This window comes from Cuculus canorus, chromosome 16 (genome assembly GCF_017976375.1).
Source record: "Cuculus canorus isolate bCucCan1 chromosome 16, bCucCan1.pri, whole genome shotgun sequence".
Classification (NCBI taxonomy): domain Eukaryota; kingdom Metazoa; phylum Chordata; class Aves; order Cuculiformes; family Cuculidae; genus Cuculus; species Cuculus canorus.
Genome location: NC_071416.1, coordinates 17,481,326 through 17,494,288, shown reverse-complemented (window position 1 = coordinate 17,494,288; position 12,963 = coordinate 17,481,326). Strand labels below are relative to the sequence as shown.

The following is a 12,963-nucleotide window of genomic DNA, read 5'->3' as shown; positions in this document are numbered from 1 at the left end:
CAACCTTCCTGCAATGAGCAGCTCTGGTGACACGGCAATCCGTTCTTTGTGGCCAGCCACAGCACCATCTTCTGCAAAGCAACAGATTTCAGTGGTCAGATCAAAGGAAGAGAAGATCTCCCTCTCTGGGATACTTCACATCAGCATTTTTTCGCTTTTCTACACTGAAGTCATGTTTCATTTGACACTTTCAACTGATACAAATCACCAGCACCTCATATCCCGGGAGGATGCACCCCACAGAGAAGAGTACTCCACGTGTTCGCTGATGCCTCCTCGGGTACACTACAAGGCACTGCGAGCAAGTACATGCATCCAGATCAAAGCATGCACAACACTATGAAATAGCTTTTATTTATGCTCATTAAAATTTCCTTTCCTAAAGTTTGATGCATGTAATTGTTGCTTCTTCACTGCAATTACAGTGCAAATACTATACACAGGATAAACGCAATAAAAATGGAATTTGCTTAAAAATTGGGAAATACTTCCAGAGAGATATTTTTGTTTGCTTGGTTGTCTGCTCTAGTAGATGCAGATTTGTGGCTATGGATGAGATCTTTCTTAGAGCACTGTCTTAGCTGAAGAGTTTACACTTGCTCCTCAGTATATTAAGGCCATTCATTCTTGCCTGCCAGCCAGCCATAAGCAGGAACTTAGCATATATTTTATCTATGAAAAAGACACAAAAATATATCACACAACCCCAAGGGAATCAGGGGCTTCAGGGTGCATCCTGTCCCGTGTGTGAGGGTCTCTCTGTTCCCTGGTCTTATTGTACTAGTGGAGGAAAGGGTAATCCAAAGCCTTTCTCTCTTGCAATTAACGCTTTAGGTAATTAAGAAGTTTAAATCTCAACAAGTACGAGGGAGAAAACAGGCAGACAGCCCTGCCTGATCCACTCCTGCCTGCCCTACCAAACACAGCTTTGAAGGCAGCATATGGTGGGGAATACTGGGAGAAAAGGCCTCAGGGACACCTGGTCGGGGAGTGACTGCAGACAGGGTCACCCTCTTGCCAGGGCCAAAATAAAGGACTTCAACCCTTAGTGACAAGCCCTACTCCAGCGGGAGCTCCAGGGCTGCTGGGAGCTGTTGGAGTTCACGTCCCCTCTGTTGCCCAGCCCTCCACACCATCCCTGGGTTCCCTTGTCCTCAGGGGTTATTGCTCTGCAAGGAGCAGGGAGAAGTAACTGCAGACACAGGAGGCAGTTCCAGCTCCCCTAAAGTCAATGCCAACACTTTGACTGGTGGTAGTGGAAGCAAATTTGAGTTACAACGACAAGCCACTGACAGCAGGGTCCCAGTGGCTTGGCATGAGCAAGGAAGCTTGGTACCCATCACCAAGCCCGTCCAGAACAACCCAGCCCTGCCTCTGCACTCAAACATCTGACCCTGAACTTTAAATGTCATGAATATCCAAACCTAGAAGCTAGATGTGATGGAATATTTCCCCGCATAAAGCCATTTAGACAGTAAATGAGCCACTGTGCTAGTGTGGGAGCAGCACTGCCTTGCCGGGATTTCCCCTGTGGAGGAGGTGGACACGCGGGACCTGCCCTGTGGGTCCCAGGCACAGCAAAGCTGCGCTCCCTGCTTCCTCCTGCCTGCAAGAGCGGAGGGTACAGCTGAGAAAAAGCAAAGACAACAAGAGCCATGACAAGCTGAAGTGAGGACTGGAGTCTGGAGAGGCTCTGAGGGGTGAAAATCCCTGAGCAAATAATGAGGCCCGTAAATTAGCTCTGCTTAATAAAAACATGGGAATAAATTAACTTTGCCTGCTGGTTAAATCGGTTCAGTATTTCTCTGTTGCACTATTAAGCAAACTCTGGCAAGGCAGCTTACCTCTAGAGCACGCAATATGACTCTATAATGGGTAACTTTTTCTATTTTGTCATGCCTTTATCTTGCTGAGGAACAATGTCTCACAGGAGAGCAAAGCAATTTCCAGCAGCTCTGCCTCCTGCCAGCTCCCCTGCCCAGGGAAACGGGGCACCACGGCTGATGTGCTGCACAAGCTGTTCCTGCCAAAGCAGGGCCTATCAGAGCACCCATCCTCCACTCCTCGGGGCCTCCTTTCCCATTTCTGTTCCTGGGGTCTTGCTGACACTCACTCCAGAGAGGTGGAAAAGCAAGTTGCTGCAGGGATTAAGCTCCTTCCAGCCGTGCCGGCAGGTCCCCTCTGCTCAGCCCATGCGGGCCGCCCCAGCTCTCACCTCTGCCACACACTGCTTTAAGTTCAACTCCATTCCTGTGGTTTCCCCATGACTCTCCTGGCTGGTCCCAAAGGCTGGAAACCACCCAGAGTTCTTCCGTGAGTGTCCCACTCAAGTGTCAAGCTTGCCAGAGCGTCTTACATTTAGTTTCTCCCATGAATATCTGGGTTAAGAGGTATAATTGCCAGAAGCCACCTTTCAGCATCCCCTTTCCTCTCAGAATAGATTCATCACTTAACTGTGTACGATACATACCTATATTTGATGACATCAATTCAAGCAACAGTACTCTCTGTTAACACCTTTTCAAGGGCACTAGCTTTTCAGTGATATTAAAGTATATCAGCCTTCAGCGTAAACACATTTTAACATCAGTACGACTTCACCTCTAGAATAACCACAATAGGTATCAGTGACATTTTCCTTCCTGTATTTTAAAAAACCCTTGTGACTCTATCAAGATGACACTACACAGCAGAGTGGAACACTTCACAACGTTTATTACCCCCTTTTCTCAGTAACAAACCTCAGCATCAGTATTATGAAATATAGTTTTTTGGCTTCCCAACTCTCTCCTCCTCACCAGCACTTTGCAAGGTGTTCACCTTCCAAACCCAAATTCTTCCCTTATTGATTTCTACATGGCTATTAAAGCAAATAAAAAAAAAAATCCATGCATGAGGGTCACAAGGCTGAGGAGATGAAGGGCACACGGGGCATGATCCTAGGGCAGATGGCCAAACCAGGGCAGGAGGATTGACCCCTAGATGCAGGTAGGCAACGGGAGCTCTGCTGCCCACGGTTCTCTGTAACCGAACTCTCTGAAAGTGGCGTGACACCCACCAAAGAAGTTTATAAAAATCTCATGTTTCGTCTCTTCTGCAAAATGGAAATGGGAGCACATCTCTGCTTTACAAAGGGTTTGTGAAGGCTGCAACTCCGGAGACAGAGGCAGAGTGGCAGTACCTCACGTGGATTATTATCCTTTCCCAGTAATGTAATTACGTTGGAGGGGCTCTTCTGTTCTCCTCCCACCTATTTTAATCCCTTGTTCCAGATAATTTTGGCTATTCAGCGGGCACACGGAAATCTTTTTGCTTTCGCCAAATAGAGCAGCATACGGCATTTTGTACAGAAACCTTATAACAAAACCCATAGTTGCTGTAGAGGAAGAAAAGTTTTTGGATTAATCACCAGAACAGCAGGGAATTAAGAAATCTGGGGAGGTGACTGCACCAGGATTTTGTTAGGCAGATGCTTAAAAAAAATAATCCAGACCTATTTTTTTTCAAGCATCTTAGAAGCTGAGAGAATTCAGTGCATCTGGCTGCAGCTGCCACTTCACTTCTGTAATTTAATCTCATTGAGGTGCATTATGTCAAATAATTACCTTAATGAAGACTAATGGAGAAAGGAGGAAGATAATATAGATGCTTGGAAGAAACAAAGCCACAAAGTTGCTTTTTTTTTAACCTGGCAGTGATTTCTCTCTCCCCCCTCTGGCTCCTGCCCTTACAGAGATGTCTGATGAGCCTTTCTTTCAAAAGTAACATGTTTCAGCCATTGCCCTAGTGATGGATTTTTGCATCTTGGATGTGATACCATAGTTTCTAAGTCTGAAACAACCAACACATAAAACCAGCTCTTGGTTCAGGCAGCTCCAGCCCTCCAAGTCCTGCTGCTTCCCTGTTGCCACATCTACACCTCCAGGGATGGTGATTCCATCACTCCCCTGGGGAGCCTGTTCCAATGCTTGACAACCCTTTCGGTGAAGACATTTTACCTAATATTCGATATAAACCTCCCCTGGCACAATTTGAGAGTGCTTCCTCTCATCCTATCACTTGTAACTCAGAAAAAGAGAATGGCATCCAAACTGACCCTTATTGGCTGGTCTCATCCCCTTCTGAGGTCCTTCAGCTATTTTGTTTATAACTCATTTTGAAAAGCCCTTGTGAAGAGATTTCATAAAGTTCCCATTTGCTGTTTTTCACCATCACCCATGTCCAGGACGTGTATCGTATGGTCATGTTTGCCTTGAATTTATTTCAGTGGCTGAAATGACAGTTTCTTGGGTGAATGAACTGTCTTCTAAGTGCTAATGTTTATCCAATCTACCCAGGTTTCTGTCCACAAAACCTGAAGGAAAAACTCCCTGAAAATTAAATTAAGCAACTCAAATGAGTTTCCTTTCTCCTGCCTGAAAGGATAACTTGAGAAAGAAAGGAAGCATATACTTCTTCCAGTATGGATGTGGTGGGGGAGATAAATAAGCTCTTCCCCACCTGAACTCCCACATATTTCTCAGTTGGCTTTACCTAATTCTGCTCATATCCTCCAAGCCATGTGAGCTATATCACATCACTCCTCAAACAGCTGAATCTAGACCTTCTAGATTACAAAACAGAAAAAAAGGAAGAAAATGTAGCCCATTTTTCTCAAATTAAGACAAAATACGATATTTCACACACACACACACACACAGAGCCCTTTTTCTTTGCCAATGTTTTTCCCCAAAATTCCAACCACTCCTGCGACTCTGGAAAATTAAATGCATGATCCCACTACAGAAGCTTGTGCCCAGCCAGTGCCACGGGTCTTGAGCATCACCTGCATTTCCAAAATTATCCTTAGTTTTTCACACAGTTTTCTTCCTCCTTGGGCTTCCTGGACAGCTTCTTGTAGAGGTAAAGCACTCGCTTCTCCTCCCAGCTCTCAAAGAAGGAACCTGCGATTGTTCTGCACAGGCGGCGTGCATAGGTTTCCAGGAATACGGTAGCGTAGAGGGTGCAGAAGAGCAGCCCCACGACGAGCAGCACGGAGGGGCTGGGAGGCTTCGGGGGGCTGATGCTGCAGTGGGCAGAGCTGGAGATCAGATAATGGTGGTAGCTTTTTTCAAAGTCCTGAAGTGGTAATTCTTCATAAAAAAGTGGGAAAAGTTTTGAAAGAAAGGGCAAGATGCCTATTTTAGCCTGTAATAAAGAGAGTTAAAAGTTAAATGGGGTATGAACAAAGCAAAATCAACCGGTTACAACAAAAACATCAGCCCGGGGTGTGTGCAAGCACTGTTACAGCTTGTTTGGGTGCACTAAGAGAACAACATTGAAGGGCATTTACTCGTACACTTCAGGCTGAATGAGAAAAACAGAGTGACGGGGAGGGACTGTTCCCAAAGGCTGGTAGTGATAGGATGAGGGCCAATGGGTATAAACTGGAGAGGGGCAGATTCAGACCAGACATAAGGAAGAATTTCTTCACGATGAGAGTGGTGGGACACCGGTCCAGGTTGCCCAGGAAAGCTGGGGCTGCCCCATCCCTGGGGGTGTTCAAGGCCAGGTTGGATGGGGCTTTGAACACGCGGATCCAGTGGGAGGTGTCCCTGCCCATGGCAAGTGGGTTGGAACTAGGCGATCTTTAAGATCCCTTACAACCCAAACCATTCTGATTCTATGAGCAGGTGCTGAGTACCCGGCACAGTGAGACCCAGCCCTGTCTGTCATCACCATCTGCTGTTACAGAGATCGTAACAGGTATTGACTGTGAGACTGACAATGAAAGACACAACAGAGACAGCAGTATTAGTGGCTGCATATTTGTATATTAGAGGGTTTTTCTAAGCTCTGATTATTTTACTGTAAATTCATCATAAACACATATCTGTGCTAAGGAGCCTCAGGGCTGGGGAGGGCAGCAGGCTGCAACAGGCTGCAAGGGAGAAGAGGAAAGCTAAAAAGCTGAACCAGATAGAGGATATTAAAACAGAGAGAAACTGGGAGGGGGGTGGGTGTGTGTGAAAAGGATCACACAGGGAGACAACAAAACCAGTGAGCAGGGCTTTCTCTTTAAAGAATGACTAATGCAATAAGATGGGGAAACATCCTCGCAACCAAGACGCATATTCAACTGCTTCCCCCTTCCTTTTGTGCTGTACATACTCTGTAGTGAGGGGATGGCACCACAGGGAAGCCCATTCCTCCTCCCTACCAAGGAAAGGAACCTGGAGGTATGGGGACATCTGACTACCACGTGCTAGCAATGTCTTTGCAGTGTGAAGTACTATTTTCTCCCCTCCTTGCTCCCAAGTGTAACTTGGAGTGGGTATATGCTGCCGTTTCATGTACTGGAAGGAGCAGCTCAGGTTGTGCCTCTTCGTCCTCCCCCGAAGCCTGTTCCATTGTTTGTCCAGCCAACTGCTGGGGAGGGAAGTGAGGATTACGCAAAGACTGCTCCCCACCTCCTCTGATGTGATTCATAGCGGGGTCCCCATGCAGGGAAGGAGAGGGCACTTACCCTGTATTTGATGCTGAGAGCAATGGGCACCACAGAGAACTGAGCCGCCTTTCTCACCGCTGTGTCTGCCATGCTAAACGCAAAGTGGTCCATTGCCACAACCACCAGCATTAGCATCAGGGCCACAGTGAGGAGCATGGTTTGCACAAGGCACAGCATCACTTCTTCCCTGGATAACTTCAAGCCTGTTGGTCGAATGAGGTTTCTGGGTGACCTCACCAGCAGATGAGCTGATTTTCTGTCCACAGCTAAACACTCCAGCTTCTTGGTGATGTAAAAATTGTCAAAGCGGAGGTTGGTAAGATAGTTTTTCAAATACCAAGTGGATTCAAAACAGAGATAGAGCATGGAGAAGCCAGCTACCAGCTTGTTGCCTATTTGTACAGAGTCTTTGACCAGTACTTCAACAGCCAAAAAGTCCCTTCCAATTTTCTCACCAGCAAGGTGCATTTGGTGGTAAATCAAGGAGCTGTTATGAAGCAGTGAAAACTGAAAATGGCCATTCATAGGCCTATCAATATTAGCAGAATCAACATTTTTTTGGATTGCATCCCCAAACTCCCAGGAAGCCTTCCCTAGCAGAGCAGTGGAGTTCAAAAGACTCTCAGAGGAGTTCTTGCAGATGCACTTAATTACCTGCAGTATGGTTTTAATGTTGCTTAAGATGTTGGGTGTTACGTTAACTGCCACTATCATGATGCAGGTTGACAAGAGAAGCTTCCGTCCTTGTTTGGTACCTAATGTAGGCATGATCATACTGAAGACACAACGGGCAGGATGCACCAAGAAAAGGGTCAGAAGAAGGAGCAGACTGAAGGAGATGGCCATTGCAATGGAGAGATGCCAGGAATACTCCAGGGAAGCAAATATCCAGTTGTAAAAGAGGCCTCCTATCACCACTGTAACACAGGAGCACTGCAGAAACAAGGTCCACAGCTCTCTGCCATTTGCTGGGACAGGCTTGGAGTAAACCGACCATAGGTCTGCTGCTGTCCTGCGCACTTTTGGGAACAGAAAGTCTTCACAGTAGATATGGGCTCTCATCCTGTAAAAAGAACAAGTACCTGGGTGTTAGCAGAGGAAGTCTGAATGTGCACTAATCAGGGGGCTTTCTCAAGGTGATCACTCATGAGGCTATAATGTCAGCAAAAACAGTTCCATGCCAAATATCCAGTGCCAGAGGAAATCTCCAAGAAGAACAATTTGGACACTGTAGATGAAATTAAATGTCCCACAAAGCTATATAAATGTTTAATGAAAACAAACATTAGGAAAGGAATATTGTTTCTCAGGCCTCATATCTGGAGTGATTCTCCAGAGACCAGAAAACCTGGTGGGCAGAAAGAGCCTCTCCCCAGGATTAAACTCTGCTAGGAAATCCTTGTCTCCTGCCTGACACCAGTTTCAGTTATCCTTTGAGGTACAATTTTTACTAGCAAAGGAGTTTCTTGCGGTAGAAAAAATGGCCATTCAACAGCTATCGAGGCAGAGGGAAGTCAAGGGATTAAGTAGACGGTACCTACCCACTTGCAGAGAGGATCCTCAGTCTTGCTCGAAAACTCTCCATTTTCTTTAAGGAAATTCAGATCAGTAACACTGGTGATTCCTGAAGTGAGTGGGCAAATCCGGTACATGAAGCCTGGGGAATAACCCCACTACAGGGCAGAGCCGGGACGCACAGCACTGCTTGGGCTGTGCGCTTCTTTTGGTCTTACTGTTGTTGCAGAGAAGGCTTACTTTCATGACACATAGCTGAAAAAAAATGAGTCAATGACATATGGACTGACGAAGATGGAACAAGCATCACACGGAACATAGGGTGTCACCATCCCTTGTGGGGAAATCAGCTGTCTCATCCCAGCTGACTTCCCACTGCCCACCAGCGAGCAGCAAGGCTGGGCTATCTCTCAGAGAGAAGGGCAGCTTTTCTTCTTTCGGACATCTCTCAGGGCACAAAGGACATGGTAGGACACAGCAAACCATATGTGGATAATTGTTCATCTTTTCTGGCAGGCTGCTGCTCCCTGCTGCGATAGTGAGCTTGTGCGCAGGGTACACAAACTGCTGAAAGGCTCGTCTCATAGTCCTAGCAGAGGAAGATGAAGCTTCAAACTTGAACCTTTCCCAGTTCCCTATAGCTAGCAAATCCACTGCAAAGAAAGCCTTGTCACAGGCAGGATTCCCAAAGCACTGAGAAGCTTCCAGACGTGCAGGCCAGGATGTGCAGTCCCCACTTACCAGGAGACGAGGACCAGCCCGTGGTAGTTGCTCCTTAGTTACGTTTCCAAAGAGGAGGATTGCCCCTCCTCTGATCAGCTGGCACACAACAAACGTGTACCACCGCTGACTCTCCCCTCGCATGGAGCTTGTGTTTTATGTGAGCCATCCCTGGCTCCCACCACACTTGCTTCTTTGCCAGACACTTTCACACTAAGACACCACCTTGCAAAGTTGACAAATCTCACCCCAATGCCACTGAGACCACTCTGCACAGGGACTCGCTGTCCCGTGCCGAGCCAAGCCCTCCAACTTGGTGGGAACCACTGGGTCCCCAGGATGTTCTCACGCTCCCCTGGGCGGGAGAGGGCGAAGGGCTGCAGGTCAGCCCTGTCAAAGCTGCCCCCCAGGACAGAGCACACAGGCTCTGCTCTCTGGCGAGCAGTGGGAGAGCAGCACCTTCCCCAGGGGACGTGGCCGGACCCCGCGGCAGCAGCCGTCATTGGAAGTCAAGAAATCAGAAGCAGAAGTAAGCAGAGCAAACCTCTGCCTGCCTCCTCAGCCCTTCCTGCAGGTACCAGCGAAGGTTCTTTCTGCCCTTGCTGCTCCACTCCAAAGCTCTGCTTTGTTGATAGAGTTTTTCTTTTTCCAACATGGTTGATAGAATAAAGGTTTCCTTGTGGTGACCCAAATGAGAAAACCTCACCTCAAAGAAGAGGCACCAGCTATGTGGAATTGAAAGAAAGTGACATTTGTTTAGAGCAATTGCTTGCACAGTCCATGAATTAAGTCTTGAATTCAATTTGCAGACTATAAAGGACTCCCCCGAAAGACTCATAGCTGTATTCTGCAAAACTCATCAGGTTCTCCTTAGACACTACTCTGAGACTGAACTTCTTTCTCACTGTATTTCTGAACTTACTGATTTCATCAGTTCCTGAGATGCCATCCAGGCTAAGCAGATGCATTTCTGGACTGAAAAAAATGTTAGCAAAAAAAACCCCAAAATGTGAGAAACCTCAAGTCCACAACACAGTGATGAGTGTTTTCTCAGCCTGCTGCATCATCTGACAAAGAGGAGCTGATGTCTGTGGAGGATCTGCGCTTGACCAGTAACTCAGGCAGCACCAAGAAGTGTTTGTAAGCAAAGTCAAACCTAGATTTTCCCGTCTCTCCTCAAAATTGATCCCTGTGGGCTCGACTACCCTAAATCTAGGATATCTTCTATTTTATACCCTGAACTGATAAATTAAGTACAACCACCGATGCCTAACTTCCCCCAGGATACAATGAACACGCTTGCTTTGCCAAAGAAAATCAATCAAAACTGTGTGTGTTTATACAGATATACAAAGAACGGTGAAGGCTGGGAAGCAGGACATGGAGTGACCATTCATCTCAGCAAAGCAACTGTGACATCTTGCGGTCATATTCTGCTAAAGTACCTCAAGATCTCTGCTCATTTAATTCCTTAAACTGAAGAAGTCCGTGAGTGAGAGACTTCTAAGGAAAACTGATGAAGTGAAGGAAAAACTGGAGGCTGACAAGCTGCTTTTGAGGATGCATACACTGGATGCTCTGAAGTGCTTTTTCCACCCTGTATCACCAGGGATCTTGTGGTCCAGCTCCCAGGTGGTCTAAAGCGGCTTTGCTTTCTCAACAAACTCCAGTCTCTATAGATCTTAAGCTCTAAAATTTTCTAACATCCCTGATTTAGACTTTTTGGCACTACAGGAGGTGACAAAGAGAAGATGCACACGCCTGTAACTGGTGTGCTGTAACCATGAGAAGACAACAGCAGGTTTCATTTGGTCTCTAGCTAGGAAACATAGCCTGGCTTTGCTCTGCCTAGGGATGGGGACTGAGCTTGCACCCATCAGGGCAGAGATGTAAAATCCATTTCTGCTTTGCAGACTGCAGTGCTCACAGCGTTGGTCTCAGAGTAGTCTAAACAGGAGTCTCTTTCCAAGACACTTGCAAGGTCAGCCTGTGTGCCAGGGTAACCCCTGCAGAGGTGACAATGCTGGGAGAGGGTGCAACATAAGGGAGAAGCTGTATCTCAGGTAAAGCGTGGGGTACATGAACGATACAGCTTAAGAAAATGACTGGGAGGGAAGATGAATGGAGGGCTAAAACCAGGATGATTTAAAGGTGAAGATATTTCTCCATGGCGATATCATCAGCACCTGTTGACCACGTTATTCTGCCAATTCAAGACATTGAGGGTGTGGGGAAGATCAGTCTATTTGTGGCGATTCTTTGCTTGTTAAAATCACATGCAAATGAACAACTTACGGTGTCACAGAGCCAGGTTATGTCTTCCTAGGTTTCTGCTATAGAAATGCAGAAAAATCCCAGCAACAGCCTTTCAGTGACTGATGGGGGATAGATGCGATATGGCAACCAAGGCTATCTAACCTGCAATAGCTGAATTTTCCCTATCACACTGAGCTTTCATTTGCTTCAGGAATCTTTCTCTTTTTCTCCTGAACTTCCAGCCTCTCTGCTGGGTGCAAACAGGCTGTGCACAGCCCCGGAATCACTCACCGCTGTGAAGACCCATAGAGCAGCTCTTCTGTGTGAACCGTTTGTAAAGCAACTTGAATGCTTCTGGGATAAAAGACACTACAAAATGCTTTCCTAGTGTAAATAAACCAGGATGATTTTCCTCCAAGTGTCTCAGGAGAACATGTGGATGTTAGTCCTGGATTGGATGGGGAACATCAAAGGAGTAAAGCAGAGATATTCTGGATGTTGAATTTCTATGTGTGAGTGGCATTTCCTGTTAATTAAAATTCAGAAGCAGGCTGCTAATGTGAATGGCTTTTGTGACGGTGGCTGGATTTTTACATTCCTAGAGAAATGGGGCACAGGCAGTCACAGTCCCTTTAAAACAACGTAGCTGAAGTTAGAGAAGGTTACAGTGCTTAAAATGCCCTTTCCTGGGAATTTTCATATCTCTACTCACATCATAGAAGCTTTGAGAATAACAAGGTTGACTTACCCTAAAAAGCTGTTTTTAGCAGATTTTTAGTACTAAGCAGTAGCAAATGGAATTAGAAATTGTTCACACAGGCCAGTTCACCCGGAGCCCCTACAAACTCTTAAAATCTCTGTTTAAAAAAAAAAAAAAAAATGAAGTCAAGCATGCCAGACAAGTCCCGCTCTCACAGATGCCTGGATATGAAAAAGCAGAATTATGTAATGCTCTCACCTGCAAGCCTTAAACCAGATCTTCTGGGGAGCCCTGGAAAACACAGAGGCTGCTGGTAGAGTTGGTAGAAGCCAGGTTTTTGACTAAAGTAGAGGCTTAGGATCCGGGTGCTCCTCACACCTTTCCCACGTCTGCCAAGGCCCCGTTGTGTGACCCTGGGTAAGTCACTGCCCCCTTCTGTGCCTCAGTTTCCCCTGCCGGCACAGGGATGATAAACCACCCCTGGCTGCATTTGTGAAATACCTTCTGATCAGTGACCGACGGCACTACAGACCTGCCAGGGCACGCGGGCGATTCTTGGAGATTTCAACACAAACTTTGTGGTCTCCATCCTGCTTTCATGCCCAAGTAAATCATTCCTCCTGGATTCAAGTCAGAGGCACCAACCTAGCCAGAGCTGGGACCATAAGTAAATCTTTGTGTCTGCAACAGAGCTGGACTGGACGCTGCCCTTTGAGCCCTGACATCAGATGATCCGAAGGGCCCTGCTGCCTGTCTCCAGAGCTGCAGGGTGCCCTGCTCCGGCAGCCAGTGCTGATCTCCCGCAGCAGCACTAGCTCCAGCCATGGCATGGCAGCGGGGAGAGCACCGCGGCCCCCAGCCCCGGGACAGCGATGCTGTCGCTCATGGGACACTTTCTTGGGAAAGGGAATTGCGGGGAACAATTTTCCCTTCATCAGTCAGCCTATCTTCACCAAAGCCTGACGAGAAGAACAACTGCGTCCAAACAACAATCCATGCAGAACAACGGTGTCCAAACCCAGCTCACAACGGGCATGGAGCTGCCCTGGAGGAGCAGGACAGTGGTACGGGGCATCCCCAGCAAGGGGGGCTGCTGAGATGCTGGGCTAGGAGCCTCGCCAGCCTCATTGCTCTTCTGCTTAACCGGGCTCCACTTTGCTCAGGTGAGATGAGAGACTTCAACGCTCTCCTGCTCCTCCTGGGGAACCACTGCACAAATTGAGGGGTGAAGCTAGGGGACGGGAAGGCTCGGGCTTTGCTTTTTTCTTCTCAATCAAACAGGACG

General features: G+C 47.2%; 1 protein-coding gene across 2 annotated transcripts; it reads right to left on the bottom strand.

The window, feature by feature from the left end:
- Positions 1–1,294: 1,294 nt before the first annotated feature.
- Positions 1,295–12,324, bottom strand: OCSTAMP (osteoclast stimulatory transmembrane protein). 2 transcript variants are annotated; one of them, XM_009567578.2, is made up of 4 exons: positions 11,937–12,324; positions 8,029–8,257; positions 6,506–7,550; positions 1,295–5,187 (listed from the first exon to the last, which is right to left on the bottom strand). In XM_009567578.2, the coding sequence occupies exons 2-4, from the start codon at positions 8,070–8,072 to the stop codon at positions 4,846–4,848; spliced, it is 1,431 nt and encodes a 476-aa protein (XP_009565873.2). In that variant the 5' UTR covers positions 8,073–8,257; positions 11,937–12,324; the 3' UTR covers positions 1,295–4,845. The 2 variants fall into 2 exon arrangements, with proteins under 2 accessions (XP_009565873.2, XP_053937911.1); XM_054081936.1 differs by lacking the exon at positions 11,937–12,324 and adding an exon at positions 11,727–11,876.
- Between the last annotated feature and the right edge of the window lie 639 nt (positions 12,325–12,963).

What these genes read in the sequence shown, in the direction of transcription:
- OCSTAMP (XM_009567578.2), bottom strand. Translation starts at nt 8,072, where the DNA reads ATGGAGAGTTTTCGAGCAAGACTGAGGATCCTCTCTGCAAGTGG. An exon ending in AGGATCCTCTCTGCAAGTGG is followed by an intron (nt 7,551 to 8,028) that starts GTAGGTACCGTC and finishes TTCTTTTTACAG; the next exon opens with GATGAGAGCCCATATCTACT. An exon ending in CTCTCAGCATCAAATACAGG is followed by an intron (nt 5,188 to 6,505) that starts GTAAGTGCCCTC and finishes TCTTTATTACAG; the next exon opens with GCTAAAATAGGCATCTTGCC.